The 16474-nt window shown below is 40.6% G+C and overlaps 1 protein-coding gene across 8 annotated transcripts in view; it reads right to left on the bottom strand.

The window, feature by feature from the left end:
• Positions 1-1207: 1207 nt before the first annotated feature.
• The window catches only part of LOC147144835 (cell adhesion molecule 2-like), a 141269-nt gene continuing 126002 nt past the window's right edge, over positions 1208-16474 (bottom strand). For all 8 annotated transcript variants that reach the window (XM_086035757.1, XM_086035759.1, XM_086035755.1 and 5 more), the window contains 7 exons: positions 15640-15792; positions 15431-15568; positions 10519-10677; positions 10185-10275; positions 9416-9594; positions 4007-4129; positions 1208-3158 (listed from right to left, as the gene is read on the bottom strand). In XM_086035757.1, the coding sequence (XP_085891883.1) occupies positions 3043-3158; positions 4007-4129; positions 9416-9594; positions 10185-10275; positions 10519-10677; positions 15431-15568; positions 15640-15792 (959 nt within the window). In that variant the 3' untranslated portion in view covers positions 1208-3042. The remainder of the gene's footprint in view (positions 3159-4006; positions 4130-9415; positions 9595-10184; positions 10276-10518; positions 10678-15430; positions 15569-15639; positions 15793-16474) is intronic.

Here is a 16474-nt window from a genome sequence, read left to right as displayed (position 1 = left end):
TTGAAAATTGTTTTTTTGTTTTGTGTTTTTATTGTTATTATTTTTTTTATTTATTCATTTCTTTTTTTTTTTTAACAAAATGACTTCTTTATGGCATGGAGAAGAAGAAGAAGAAAGGTGAGCGTTGGTGGTCCTTTTTTTGTACAGTGATAGCTGACGTTTGATTCACCAACGGTTTTGCAGCAAACTCAAAGGCCATAACGGTGATCCTTTTGTCCATTTTGGGTGATGTCACAGAAGAAGAAAAATAAATTGTAAGACAAGTACTTTAGTAATAACAGCTAGAATATCCGTATTATATAGTAAGTGTCAATCATGACGATAAATACATACATTTTGATGTTTCCTCCCCTTCATTACAATCCCTGTTTGACGAATACAAAGGAGCATGAGGTTGCACACTGAAAAGGCAGAAAACCCAACAAAAAAAAAAAAATCCCATTTATTTTTGGAGGTCATCATTTCAAATGTCCCTCTTCAACCGAAACAAAACATCAAAACATGAGCGGTTCTATTCTCATTAGATGACTTTTTTTTCCTTGAAGAAAATCATTTTTCCCAGGGGAAAAAAAATCTGGCAATATGATTTTATTCATTTATTCACAACTTTTTCCCTTGGAAAAAGCTGCATACATTTTCTTACATCTTAATGTATTTTTAGCTCAGTATTGCAAATGTGTTGTAAAAGTGTCTTTATTTCTTTTAAAAAAAAAAATCCCTGAAAATCTCGATTTTTCTCGCAATATTATGACTTCCTTCTTGTAACATTCCCGACAATTTCCCTTAAATAATTTTATTTTTTTTGTCTGAAAAACATATTTTCTCATTATATAATTAATCTCATTCCTATTAAATGATGACCTTATTCCTCGCTGAAAACCCCCAAAACGTAATTTCAGCATCTTTTGCCTTTCCCTCGTAATATTTCGACTGCATTTCTGAGTCATTGCTTTTTACTTTGAAAAAGTTCCTAAAAAAGGTCATTATGATTTTGAGTATCGTATAATATTACGTATCTATTCTCATATTATTAATAACAGGAAGTTTTGACTTGGAATATTATTATTATATTATTCTCTCCCCACCCCCGCTTTATACTAGCCTAAATCATGTTTTCCCTTTTCTGTGTGGCCCCTCGCTCGTCCTCCTTTATAGAAGAAAACAGCAGTCTACAACATGTTGGAAAATATTATGAAAATCAAGTTAGAACTATTGACTTTTCTTTACTAAAATTCAATACTTACATGTTATTTACATTCCGTCCGTCCCACAGAAAAAGTCTTATGGAACACTTCAAATAATGTATACCGTCGCTATCCAATGAAAAGCTTGTATCGCTAAGTATCCACTAAACAAAGAATATTGTTTGCTTTTATGGATGACTCCTATAATACAGTGGTTCTCGTATTTTTCACACCAAAGTACCACCTAAAGAAGTAGTTAGCTCTTGAAGTACCATCATCGTGAGCAACATTAAAAGTCTGGAGTGTACATCGTAAGCCATCCCCGGCTGTGAATGAGTTACCAATGCCTAAATACAGGAAGTTCTCGAATTACGACGTTTCGACTTTACGACCACCATAGTGAGTCAATATTCGGGTTAAGGTCAAAATCCCGATTTCTGAAACCTTCTGAATATCCCGTTTACATGAATGAGTGGACAGAGTTGCTCCGGCATTTGAATAACCCACTGTGACGGGACTCAAATGAGCGTGATTTCCGCGTGTTACTTTCAACTGTCAACGAAACACTCGATATTCATGTCACTTGCCACAGGAATGAAGCAGCCGATTTCCTCCTCGCTTCAAAAGTGTGCATTTTTGCTTGTGCATTTGCGGTGGTTGCGCGCCAAACACAGCACTTCCGCATATAAGCACTTAAGTGTACAAAGACCAGGATTCCTTGCGGTCTCGATCGTGTCTGCGCGCCAGCAGTATCTTTGCTTTTTTCGCCCTCCTCTCCTTCTCCATCCACCTCTCAGCAGCAATGCTAAGTACAGCATCTTATGTTTTTATTTGAATGTATTTTCGTTTTTTTTTTACACCAAGCATTTCGATGTAAATTTCGACTTTAGCGGTGAAATCCGACACACGCGGAAATTCAGGTTACATCACCAGTGTAGGAACGGAACTGAATTGAGGACTTCCCGTAAAAAGAAAAAAATATCAATTAAAATGTACAAGTGGAAAAACAGATAGTTCTTAAAATTACATACAACTGTATTGTATTTAAAACTGAAATATAACTCAACTGTACTTGAGCAGTGATTCTTTATCATACCACTAGAGGGTGCTTGAGAATCATTGAATAAATATTTGACGTGCTTTTCATTGAACAGCGCTGATACGAGCTAAACAAATGTGCCAGGGATCCAAAGAATCAACAATATTCTCCACCAATATTCACGTTATAGCAAAGTATTTAACAGCAATATGCACAAATTGAGCATAGTTTCCCCCCCCAGTGACACAAGAAATACCAACCCGGCAGGGTTCCACTCACTTAGGGGGTTCTCACATTGGGATTGGGGGGTGGACCGAACTCTTTTCTCTCTGATCACAATACGAATCCTGAGACAAGAACCAGTTGGCGTCGGGTTTCCTCACTTTTGAGCCCTCGCAAATTTGTGCTTTTTAAATGCCAGCCCGGGGAGGAAAAAAAAAAAAAAAAAAAAGAATGGTTGCCGAGAGGAAGCGGCTTCAATCTACTGAAGATTGTGCTTCTACATTTTGCGTTTCAGGGTCAACTTTGAGATCTCGCTATGCGGTATTGTGGAAAAAAAAAATTCCGCCCGGGTTCTAAGAAACTTGGTGAACGAAAAAACAGCGTTGACTGGACGTTATTTCACGAGAACGTGGGAGGAAGAAGGTGGCGTGACGGTCAAAACAGATATGGAGGCACCTTCAACTGAAAAAAAAAAATGTCCACGAATGACGCTTTCTAAAACAAATTAAGAAAAAGGAGAGTGTAACACTGAGGCAGCTTCAATTTGCATGTCTGTTGTCAAAAAGTAAAAATAAATAAATAAATAAAACAAGAAGCCTAAATAAAGTATTCCTTCTTCTCTGCGTGCACGTGGTTTCCTTCTGCGTTGATGATGGCCGTGTCGGCGTCGGGGGCATCCTCGGACCCTTTGGCCTCGTGCGTTAGATACGTGCCTGGGCAGAAAACACAGTTCATGTAAATGTGACACCGCATGCTTAGAGCCTAGCGACCACTAGAAGGCACCCAGGAGCAACTTTAAAGTCAAATAAAACCTGAAATATTGTGGAAGTACACCAATGCTTTTGAACATATTGACAGTTTTAAAACCTAATTCAGAATCGTAATAGCTTTTATTTGTCATTTCATTTATTGTCACTCGTTCAAGAGACATACAAAAAAATGATAAGCCTTTTACAGCGCTTCGTTTTCGCAGTTGAAAGAAAAATGTGTGAGGGGGAGGGAAAAACCAGTCACCGACTAAGATCCTTTAGGGGAAGACAGTATAGATTTGGAAAAAAACCAACAAATCAGCAAACAGGCACACCTGAATACACAACATACCGCAACTCAAATACTAGCCCATGTGGAAGTTGGGGGCGCTTGTATCTGGCGGGGATCATTATCAACGTCAACCTCGTACAGCAAAACCCACTCCATCATCGGTCCCTGATATGCGGTAACGCTATTTCGCAGATTTTTTTTTTTTTTGTACGTTTGCTGTATAACAATTTTTTTATGATTCTCGTTTGTTTTGGGGTGTAACTCCCCTCTTGGCCGCTAGATGGTGGCGCACTTTTATGTTTGCCACAGCAAATTTGAAAGAAGAGTCAAAGCAGGAAGTATTTCAAGGCCAGCCTAAATTTTGCTGGAAACAATACTCTTTTATCTCGCTGTTTGGGACAGTCGTAAATCAAGTTACCACAAAGGTTGTTGTTTTATTTAGTTTTTTTAAATTGATTTTTTCATTTTTATTTTTTTATATAAAAGTTAAAGCGGTGGATGTAGCGAGCCCTCGGCTTACCTTTATGTCTGGCCAGGTAGCGCCCCAGGACGATGATCAAACACAAGGTGATGAAGACCACCACGGCTACCACGCCTCCGATCAGAGCGTGGTCGGGCCCGTGCTGCCCGATGGCATTGGGGTCTGAGCCGGGACACCAGATGGAGGCATGTTGCAAAGAAAAAAAACAATACAAGCTATAAACAACACTTTGACACTAATATTTTTTCTAAAACAGTCCTTCGTTATTTGCTGAAAAACGATATCTAGCCCAAAAATACCGTATAGTTCGCACTAACAACAGTATTGCTTTGGTGCCATCTTGGTTCCAAGGAACTGTTGAAGTGAGTTGAGGAGTTTCATTTAGACAAAAGTGTTCTTTTACCGTTTTGTGGCACCTATAGGCAATTGCAATGCCATAGAAAGTTTTTGAGGGGGGACGACAATTACAGATTTTCGCAAGGCTCTTTTCTTTCTTAGATAATAGGCCTACATCTTAACTATTTTAGCAGATGGCGATCTTCAGTCTTTGGCAGGAGCCGAACCAGAACGGAAAACACAACACTGTTGAACCTTTGCCATACTTGAGTTATATTTTTTGAGACTTATTTTAGTTCATAAATCAAGGACGGTAAAACCGAAATCTGAACAAGCGCAGGACGCATTATTTCACTACATGGACGAGCATATGTTCTTCTGATTAAGAGAAATGGATCCCTCCATTTTTAGACCAAGATAGTGGGTGGATACCATAGGTAGGACAGGTATATTCGTCACGTGAGGATCGGGATTTGGATCCATACGCAGACATGACACGGACGTTGAAGAGTAAAAAGTCTTTATCAACAAAAATACAAATTAGCAAAAGAGATCAGGACTGGAAGAGAGTTTGCGTCTTCACTCAAAAAAGGTTTGACGTACTGACAACGTGTCACTGCGTAACTCAAGCTTTTACCCTAACTAGTGGATTTCAGGCCTATATGACATCATAAAAGACTGTAAAGCAACTGATACATTACGTAACAACCAGTCATAACAATATGAATGGATACCTTTTCCAAATGGATAGGTATTTAAAGTACATGCAGATTGATAGATGGGTAGGCAGATGTAGGTCAATGGTTTGATGGATAATATGTACTTACACTGAAACAAAAATAGTATCGAATTACTCAATTTAAGTGGTTGCACCATATAAAATCATCTAGATCCAAATACATTTTTTTAAGTAGACTTTACATGTCCTTGGTAGATTGCTGGATGGCTGGGTAGATGATTAGGCAGGTTCTTTAGTTAAATAGGTAAATGGGTAGATAAGTACACGGATAGGTATAGTGAAATGGGTAGCTTGGTCGACGGCCGGGTAGATGTATCAATGGATATGTACAGTACATTGCAGATGTAAGTAGATGGTTAGATGGATGGATGGATGAGTAGATTCTAGGCAGGTATGTGGATGACAGGTAGGTAGATACTGTAGATGGATGGACAGATACTGTGAATAGGAAGATGGCTCGGTAGATACTGTACGGAGATGAGATGTCTATAGACAACTCTGTTTACACGACTGAAAAAATACATTTCTGTACATGCACCTTTATCCAAATCCTCACCAGAGCAGCAATGCGCTTGCCAAATAGTGAGCCGTCACTGTTGATACCGTGTTTGTGACCAAATGAAAGCGTTTACATGTACAGTGCCCACTCAGTGGAACAGTCAAACTCTGTCAGTGTTTCTGTGATTCTCGCTAGCAATGAAGCTGAGTGGTATGAATATAATATAATATAATATAATATAATATAATATAATATAATATAATATAATATAATATAATATACACCTATCCCTTAACCTTATTGTACTCTTTCTGTGCTCGTCCTCCTGCTACTACTTGATAAAAGAAGTCCACAAATAACACCATTTTCTAGCTCACAGCTCGCTTTGTTACCTCATCCATCATCTGCCGCACGCTCCGTGTCATGTTGGCCAAGGCGGGGTGTGGCACGCGTAGCATGTGGACACGGAATGTGATTGCCTGATGCGGGATTTGTCAGTGGAAAAAACAACAAGAAAAAAACCTCTCCGCGGGGAAGGCGCACAAGACGAGGAAAATCAAACAGCAATTACTTGCATGCGTGCTTTTTGTTGATTCTCTCACCTGACCGACTCAAGTGAGGGCAGGTGAAGTCGGAAAAAGAAAAAACATTGAGTCAGGAGCTCTGAATGGCTCACGCTGGCTGTGTGGATTTCCATTTAGTAAGGGGGAAAAAACACGGCCCCGACTAATTCAATCAGCTGATATTAGCTATTAGAAGTCATGTAAAATACTAAAATGTTCTGCCCGTGGCCGTGATTCAAATGTGCTCCCTGTGATTCAGATCTTTATTGTTGTTAGCATAAGGGACCCCAAAAAAAAAAGATTCTGTCCATTATGTTTTTTTAATATTAATCATCCGATGAATCGGTTATCGGAATCTGCCAAATATATAGGCATTGACCTCAAAAAGTCCATATCGGTCGGGTCCTAGAAAAAGCGACACTGTGTCAAATAATTGCTTTAAAGTAACATTGATGCCACACTGACTTGCACTAAACTCGCATGAGTTGAACGCTTCTCGCTTGAAAGATTGAATACGTTTGCAAGCAACATATGCACAAATACATTGTTTCCCCTGTTAGACATGTTGAAACTCATTTTTAGCGAAATAATATCACAGTAAGTAAGTAGTATGCTGAGTACCTGGAAAAGGGTGCGGGTATTGGCATTCATTTTTGGAGTTATTACTTAGTCACGCTTCCCAACTGTAGGGGGAGCCATGTGGCAAAAACTGCCTTTATCCCGGCTTGCTGCTTCATGGGGAAACGGCGCTGCAGCCATTCGGCGCAGCCATCGCTCAAGTGTACTTAACCGCGCCGCATCTGCTGCGGTCTCGCCGACATCTCCGAGTAATTACGACACGCCACGTTGCCTTGCTCGGCTTAATAAAGCATATTAGGGTGCATAATGGGCGCCGGTGATGAATCGGGGCGCGGCGATGACATTTATTGCCTCCCGGGTGCTGCAAATGAGTCTTCCGGGCTGAGGCCATCCGAGGAGTGGGCCGCTCGGCACTCAGCCAGGCGTGATGGAGCTCCCGAGGAATGACTGTCACTTCCTGGGTGTCATACGCAGTTCGATTTATCATCAATGGGGTTTTCTCCATCCAACCAGACTAACCTGAAATCTCCCCCGATATCTAACCCTGACTTCATTGATATGGTGTAACCAATGCTGAAATACACAGTTACCTTGAAAAAGTTACTTTGTTACTTTACTGATTGCTTGACTTTAAATGTAACTTATGTTAATGCAAATAACCCCTTGTGGATCTTTTTAATCTTGAATGAACACATGCTGCAATCCATTGTTGGTTTTGTTTTTTGTTATTTTTTTCAATTTAGCATACTGTTTTTTGCACCCTCTTTCTCATCAGCACTTAGTAACAGTCATCCATGCCTTTGTTACATCTCGGCTAGATTACTACAATGCACTTTATTTTGGAGTCAGCCAGTCCTCCCTCAAACGTCTCCAGGTGGTCCAAAATGCTGCTGCCCGCCTACTAACTGCAGCTCGGAAGATTGAGCACATAACACCAATTCTGGCCTCCCTTCACTGGCTCCCAGTGCATTCTAGGGTTCAATTTAAGATTCTCTTATTTGTCTATTAGTCATTAAATGGCCTGGCCCCGGCGTACCTCTCTGAGCTCCTCCACTCCTACGCACCTTCCCGCAGCCTCAGGTCTGCGGACCAGGCGCTGCTCGAGGTGCCGAGGACCAAGAGGAGCCTCAGAGGGGATCGAGCCTTTTCTGTCGCTGGTCTTTCCCTCTGGAATGACCCCCCATTGGTTGTTAGGCAAGCCCCCTCTCTGTCCATTTTTAAAACCCGGTTGAAGACATTTCTGGCTTTTGATCAGACCTGGAATTTTCGGCTCTTTCCCGGTGTCAATTGTATATAGTGTTTTATGTTAATTTATTGGCTTTATTTATTTATATTTGTATTATCTATATTTGTTAATACGTGTATCACAGCCTTTTATTGTTTTTTTTATTTATTGTATTGTTTGTAAAGTGCTTTGTTACAGCTCTAGCTGTTATGAAATGCGCTATATAAATAAAATTGTATTGTATTGTATATTGTATTGTAAACATAACCTATAAAACCAAAAATTAATTTATATTAAATCAAATGTTCTTTACTTGCTTGTTTGCTAAAAAAAAATACATGGAAGAAGCCCTTGAAAAATATAGTTGCATATTAATCGCAATCTCAATGTTGAGATCACAATTCATGTCATGTCATCTTCCAAACCGCTTATCCTATATAGGGTCGCGGGGAGTTGCTGGAGCCTATCCCAGCCGTCAATGGGCGAAGGCAGACTACACCCCGAACTGGTCGCCAGCCAGTCGCGGGGCAGATCACAATTCGATTTTTTTTTTTTAAAGGGACGTAAAGTCCAAGAAATTCTTTGCAATAATATGTTCAATGAACCTTCACCAATCTAAGCATGGCATTCTGATTAATATTGCGGCTCACCTGTTTTCTGAAGCAGAGCCAAGTTTGGTTGTTACCTGAGCCTTGGGTAATTGTGATGTCATTTTTAGTCAACAGAAGTGAAAAAAACCAATGGGTGGATTTTACTGCGTACCTCATATTCTACAAAAACAATATTAATCAGAATGCCATGTTCCGGCGAGTGGGCCTGCATAGAACATATTCTTGTAAAAAAAATGTTTGGGATGACTTTCCCTTTGAATTATTCAACTCTAGTCTCAAGTAGAGAGAACTTTTAAAAAAAAATTATGTTTTCACAGAGCTGCATGAATATACTTAGCTGGGTCTTCCCATGAGAAGCAGCTGTTACGCCGCTCGCTGATTACCTGCCACAAAACGGTGCTGAATGTATAGATTGCATTATTGAGTTTTGCCTGATGCATTTGGACGGAGAGGGGGGTGTCGTACTGTGACGCGTGTACGCCGAACCTGTAGACCTTCGGTGTGTCGAGAGGCCTTCAAACAAGAGCAGCAGTGAGGCAAGGGAGAGTCGGTTCAGGTGGCTTTTAGAATTCAGTACAGAGTCAATACCGAGATTTCGCACTTGATTTGAGGCTATCAGTGTCATGGAGTCACAGTAAGTGGAGCACTGCAGTTTAAAAAAATGACTTTTGTCTGGCACATTGAGAGTGTAATTCGTTTTTCCAGACATGACTTTCTTTCACCTCTGCTAATATACAGACTTAGTCAAAGCCTTTCAATGGCTTTTAAAATTCTATACAAAGTCAATAATCACACCAAGGTTCCTACTCGATTTGTGGCTGTCATTGGGATGGAATGAAGTTGAGCACGACAAGGGGAAAAAAAGACTAGTGTCAAGCATTAGAGAGTGTTCTCACCGTACACGAAGAGTTTATACTCTGCGCTGCTGGTCCCCAGGTGATTGCTGGCTTCGCAGCGATATGTGCCGTTGTCGGTTTTGTTCAGCATCGTGATAGTGAGCTCCCGGCCCTCCACAATCATGCGCTCTACGTCAGGCAGCTCGCCGCCATCTTTGGACCACAGGACCGGTTCTGGTCTGGATCAAAGGTTGAAGGCAGAAGGTAGATGTTATGAAATAGTGTATTTTTTTCCAATTAAGTCACACTTTTTTTCATAGTTTGTCTGGTCTGCCATGACTACTACTTCTCCTTCTTGTTCTTCGCCTTCCTCCATTTATGCTTCTACTTTCTTTTGGCGGTTGGCAAATAGTTTTGGTGCATTACTGCCACCCTTCTTCAGCATGCAGCATTTGCACAAGAAGAAGAAGTAGCAGTCATGGCAGCCAATGTGTGACGTATCGCTCGTTTATTAGCATGCGTCTTGCACCACATTAAGGATTTATTATTTACAGCACCAAACTGCAAAATAACCGAACAGGACTCAATATATATTGTAGCAAACATGAGAAAAACACTTTCCTATTGCATTCTGGTATAAATTAGGGTCATTGCTAAAAAGACGCTGAAAGTATACTTTTGTGGCAGTATTTACTTTGTCAAGGACGCACACAGTCGAATGATTCTTATAATCAAAATCAGTAGGTTCCTGATGTCAAGTGAAGTCATGTGACTCATGTCCCCACACCTCTGCTACTTACACAGTAGCTATCCGACATCCAGAACTTACATGGGGTTTCCTCTGGAAACACACTCCAGTTTGAAGTACTGGCCCTCCTGTGGGATGATCAGCGAATGCTTGATCGCTAGATGGGGAGCGTCTGGAAACACACGCACACAAAAACAGGAGCAGTTAGCTCTCCAGGCATTGGGCAGATCGTATCCCTTCGCCTGTCTTTAGCTACTAATCCTTTACCTGCATGCTAATCCTCACAAATCCCGGTGGAAATGCAAAACTAAACCCACAGACGTACGTGTAATCTCAATTCTAGTATTTCCTTCTCAATGCTAATCTTCATGCTAATCCATCTGTGTGTGCGTGCGCATGTGTGTTCAGGACTCACAGTGGACCTCCAGGACTTCGGTGGTCATGTAAGGATTGGAGAGGGACACGTGCTCTACCATGCAGGTGTAGGCCACACCGTCGTCGCTTCGGTCCACCTGGAAGTGCAGGCTGCTCCTCACCGTGAACGATTTGCCCGAGCTGCTCACCTCCATCGTGCCTATGGAAACGCAGACAAGACAAGAAGACAAGCAACCCTCACTAATCCTGTCTAACTAATCCTGTCTCGTCACATTTTCTCAGCGGAACCTCTTGTTTTCATATGCCAAAGTGTCCGATATTTTTTTTCATCTAATTTTTAACCCAGTTTTTGTACATTTGAAAATGGTTTGCACCAAACTCAGCGTGACTCGGATACTCATTTCTTGTACTCGAACACCCACACAAAGCATTCCATGCGCATGTGGAACTTTGAGTGTTATTGAGTGAGCATCAGGGGCGTGAAAAAGGAGACTGACGGGGGTGCTGGGCATCCTCCAGAGGGGGGTGTCCACAGGCGCATTGTGATCACAAACATACAATTATTTATCGAATTGTTTATTTCTTGCAAGAAATAGTAGGGATTGTTCAGAACAATTAGATGTAATGCAGATTGAATGTATTCCGTCGAACACAGCAGCTGATCTTAAACTAAAACCTTAAACATCCAGCCGACAAATACTCCATACATTAAAAGAATAGTAATACTAAAACTAATAAAAACTTAACCAAAATGAAGAATTTCTGAAAAAAAAAAAACGTATAAAAACTAATAAACCTGCTCTAAAAATGAATTAAAATTTTAAAAAGTCAAAACAAAACAAAAACTAACTATAATGAAAAATCCTAAACTATTATGTTCCTGCCTGCATGAGACACCCCGCTAGTTATCTGTCTAGTTTGTTCCTTGTGAGGAAGAGAAAACACACGTAATGTACTATACAAGGCCAGCCTGCTAAAACGCCAACTGCTATACCACATCTATGAAACCTCAACCTCACAAGTACACAATTGTTTCTAGGAGACATCAACAGTTGTCATTCTTGTTTATTTATTGGACGGAAATAAGGCCACAATGCTTTCAATATGAAGTCTCACATTTGCAAAACAAAACAACTGACTTCAACTGCATGGTATGTTTACCTGAAACTTTCTCTGATAGGAAAAGAAAAACCTAAGCGCCGGAGAATGAATTAAACGCGACATTTTTGCTATTACACCTGCCGTAACTCCCCCACACCTAGCAATGAGGACGAATTTGAGTGACAGCACAACATAGCGCTCCTAGCGTAAAAGACATGCTTTAAAAGCACGCCTACAAAAGATTCCCATTCCTGGAGCGTTGATTGACGTTCCGACCCCCCTTCTCTCTGACACTTTGACATGGAAATGAAGTTTTTAAGTCGAGCCCTCCAGTCGCTGACTTTGTTCTGCGGGTGGCTTTGACTACGAATTGCCTTCGCCGCTGCCGTTTTTGCCCAAGTGGCCTGACAACAGCCATGCACGCACGCACGCGCAACTTATGAAAGTGTAGAGGCACATGCCGTCTGGGCCAGACATTTTTTTATTCTGGTGACTCAAGGAACAAGCTGTAACATCAGCAAGGAGGTGGCGGATTGATGTTTTGGCCTGGAATAGTGAGGGAGGCCCATTTAGGGTGCCTGAAGGTGACAAAATGAAGAAGAAAATTGGAGTTTCGAACTGCCATGGTATGAAAAGAAGAAACGTGCCTTCCACACTAAAACAAATCTCATGTGAGATAACACAGGAACCCACGATGCAAAGAAAAAAAATATATATATAAAGCATTGAAGTTTTGTTTGCGATGGGTACAAAGGGAGAAAAACTCATGCTGTGGCCACAGTTATCCCCTGACCTCAACCCTACTGAGAACAACAAGGCTGCGCTGTCAGCAAGAAGATGGACAGTTGATCTTTTGGGCTGGAATAGTGGGAAGTGAGATGGCAGGCTCTGTAGGGGTGCCTGAAGGTATCAAAATGAACAAAAGAAATATGCGGAGTTTGTATCCGTGCACGTTGCAGAAAAATAAGTCTCAGACAGCACACCAGCTCATTCGAATAAACTACTAAAGCCTTTTTCAGTTCTTTACAACTTACTATCACTTTTCACACTTTATTCTCACAAATAATATTTTGTGTCTCAATATTCTGAGCTTTTTTTCTGAGCTCATAAAATTAGTTATAAAATTAACTAGTCTCACAATATAAAACAGTTTTTCTTAAAGTTACTATTTTATTCTACTTTAAATTGTAATTTTATTCTGATGGTAGTAGATGGTTTTTTTTTCTGTTGAAATTATACTTTTTTCCCCTAAAATTACTATTAACTTATTCTCTCAATATTACATAATTTTTCTCGCAATATTACACATTTCAATTATTACTAATTTTAACTTTATTCTCATAGACATTTTATCTCGATATTCTTACTGTTGTAAAATTTGAACTTAATTCTCATAATACACATTTTTTCTCCCAGTATTGAGACTTTTTCTTAACTTTAACTTGCAATATTGCACTTTTTTTTCTCAGAGTATGACCACTTTTGTCTCTCATATAACTACAACTCTGTTCTCAGTATATTCAATTCATTAATATCTCACAATAAAAAAAAGAATTCTATAAATAATACTTCCTTTCCTCAAAATAATTACAATATAATTCTCACAAATTGCACTTTTTTAAAAAGTATTTTCTCAAATTTTCCCCTCTGAAAATATTTACTTTATTCTCAGATTACTACACCATTATTCTATCTCAATATAACTTCCTTCTTGTAATTCTATAGCTTTAGTTTGGGCCCTTTCATATTAGTAAATAAGAGACCAAACTAGTGAAACTCTCACTATGATGAATACAGCTCTTGTGTTTGGAATGTGCACATGTACCTAATGAACTGTCCCGCGAGCGTATAGCAACAGGTGTGCTCAACATCTCAAGTTTCTGAGACAACCTTTGACGAGATGCTCAAGAAAGAGCGCGTCATCTCCACTGAGACAGCTCCCCCTCACTGGCTCTTCAAGAATCTACGTGCGCGCCATCTCAACGTGCCGAGCCTTTCACATCCTCGCCGCGCCAACATCAATCACGTTGCGCCGATCGGCCAGCCCAACATCCAGCAGACAGAAGGAACCGCCAGGAAAAAGCTTTGCAAAACCTCAATAAGAGCAACTGTCACGCTATCATCGTAGCAGGCCAGGTGACATAAAAGAGCTGAGCGCGTCAAAACCAGGTAACAAAAACATTGGTTTCTTGAAGATTTTTTTGGTGTGTTTTTTGCCTTCTCAACTTGCAGAAAATAAAAAGCGATAAAAGCTACAACACAGAGCGTTGGTGTGTTCCATGTGATCACTGCACCATCTGCTGCTCTATCATTTCGTCCGCCTTTTTCTACATGGCCAGACCTTACAAATATTCCTTTGTGTTGCTTAAAGTCTGTTGTTCTTGTTTTAACCCACACAATGTCAACCAAAGTGTTACACAAAATACTGTACATACACCAGAGTGTATGTTGAATTTATCCTTTAGGGGTTATATTCAGTATAACCAATTAAATAACAATAATACATAAATAAATACTTTTGCCAATTGTCACTTTTAAAAGTGAGAGACACAATTTGGAGTGGAGTCCCTCAGAGAGGCCACTAGTTTTCAAGTAAGGGTCTGTCCCAATACTTTTGTTCATCGTAGCTTTTAAGTGTGAATATCAGTATCAGGTTGGAGTGGAGTCCCTCAAGGAATACTTCAGTCCAGGGCTTATCAACTCGGGTCCTCCAGGGTTCCTATCCTACATGTTTTAGATGTTTCGCACCTCCAACACACCTGATTCAAATGATCAGCTCATCAGCAAGAGCTTCAGAAGCATGATCCTAATCATTTGAATCAGGTGTGTTTGAGGTGCGAAACATCTAAAACATGTAGGATAGGAACCCTGGAGGACCCGAGTTGACAAGCCCTGGACTGAAGTATTCCTTGAGGGACTCCACTCCAACCTGATACTGATACTCACACTTAAAAGCTACGATGAACAAAAGTATTGGGACAGACCCTTACTTGAAAACATCTCAAACATGCAGGATAGAGGCCCTCGAGGACTAGAGTGGTGACACCTGCTTTAGTCCACCGTCACCTTTCCTGTAAGTGGAATAGTACGTTTGTTCACCGTCACAGTTCGTCACATTAGCTGGAACGGCAGTGTTTCAGTTACTTTTCCTGGAGGTGGAATGGTCATATGGTCGAATGCTTTTGTCCATTGTCACCTTTAAAAGTGACAATCAGACACAATTTGGAGTGGAGTCACACAGGGCAATTATTGAACTACAGTATACTGGTTTTCGAATAGGGCTGTGCTCAATACTTTGGTCCATGCTCAATTTTACTAAATGTTGAATATTCACGTGGACCAATACTTTTGTCTGTTGTCACTTTTAAATATGAGAAGGAAACATATTGTATTGGAGTCCCTCAATGAAATTATTGAGGTTCACTATTTTTCTAAGGTTATATCCTAATACTTTGGTCCTGTAGACACTTTTTCTGTCGGTGGAAAGGTTTGCGTCCCAATAATTTTGTCCACTGTCAATTTTCAAAATGATAAGCAGACATAATTAGGAGTGGGATCCCTCAGAAAAATGCTTTACGTCCACTAGATTTCAATTGAGTTGGTGTTCCAATACTGTTGTCCATACATAAGTGTGTATCAAAAACATACATCAAAGTGACAATCAGTTGGTCATAATTTGGAATGGAGTTCCTCAGGGAAATGATTTAGGTCCCCTAATAAACCTATCCCTCTATAATATGTGTTCCCCTGCTTGCATACATAACATGCCCAATGTAAGTGGAATAGCAATGTGCCTTTCAATTTACGTTATAGCGGAGGGAGGGTATGATGCTGCTCCATACATGACCTACCTTGGACCTCCTTATCATTCCGGAACCACCGGATGTGGGCGGCTGGCTTGCTGCCCGCCGTGGTGCACGTCAGGGTGATGACCTCGCCTTCGAGGGCCGGGCTTGTGAAGCCTGTGATCTCGGGCCGCTCTGGCACTCCTGGACACACAACAAACATAATGTGACACTTTGTAGAAGTTATTCCACTTATTATTCATTAGAACTCTGACCTAAGACGGTGAGGAAGGCCTTGGTGGTCTTGACGGGCATGGTGAAAAGCGAGCATGTGTACTGGCCCTCGTCGGCCAGGCTTACGTCGCTAATGCGGATGGTGAGCTCCTGCCATGATGCACGCACCAGCTCGATCCGGTTATCCCGAAGAGCTGCATGGGTGAACACAAGACACGCCAAAGAAAACGTCAGTGATCATCTGCAACACGAACCGTCAGCAGGATCTAGAAATATCTCGCCAGCATCTGAGGTTACAATATTCATTTACGTAAACGTGTTTGGATTCTATTGATTTTTCACTCACAGGAACACTTTTAGCATTTCCCACTTGGATGCATGATTGGGAAATTTAATACATACACAGCCACTCTTGCTTTTAAACCTTTTAAACCAGCTGGAAAATTAAACAGAGCTAGTTGGTTCACAGTATGTTACACTACAGAAGCATGTTGCATTTTAGTGCGTTACATTTTACTTGCAATGGGGCCAAGTGGGCTAGTGACGCATCATTGAAAACTTAACCCTGTCTTGAAATCCTAATCCCAATTTAAAACCCTAACTCTAATATCTTAACCCTTCGATGAACCCCTAATCCATGCTAAACTCAAATTTAAAACCCTTGCTTGGCTTTAAACCCTTACCCATGTTCAAATCTCTAATTTAACTTTACTTGAAACCCTTTTGAATCCCCATTTGAACATTTGCTTAAAACCCATTTTCACTTGTGAGCAAAATGGTCAAAAGCAAGAGCAAAAGCAAACCAGATGGCTTGAAACTAGGATCCGGATTTTTCAGGTCGATTTGAAAGAATAAAATTCCCATAACCGATAAATT

Source organism: Filicampus tigris, chromosome 7 (assembly GCF_054856515.1).
Source record: "Filicampus tigris isolate MCC_2025a chromosome 7, RoL_Ftig_1.0, whole genome shotgun sequence".
Taxonomy (NCBI): Eukaryota; Metazoa; Chordata; class Actinopteri; order Syngnathiformes; family Syngnathidae; genus Filicampus; species Filicampus tigris.
This window is presented reverse-complemented; position numbering and strand designations above follow the sequence as displayed.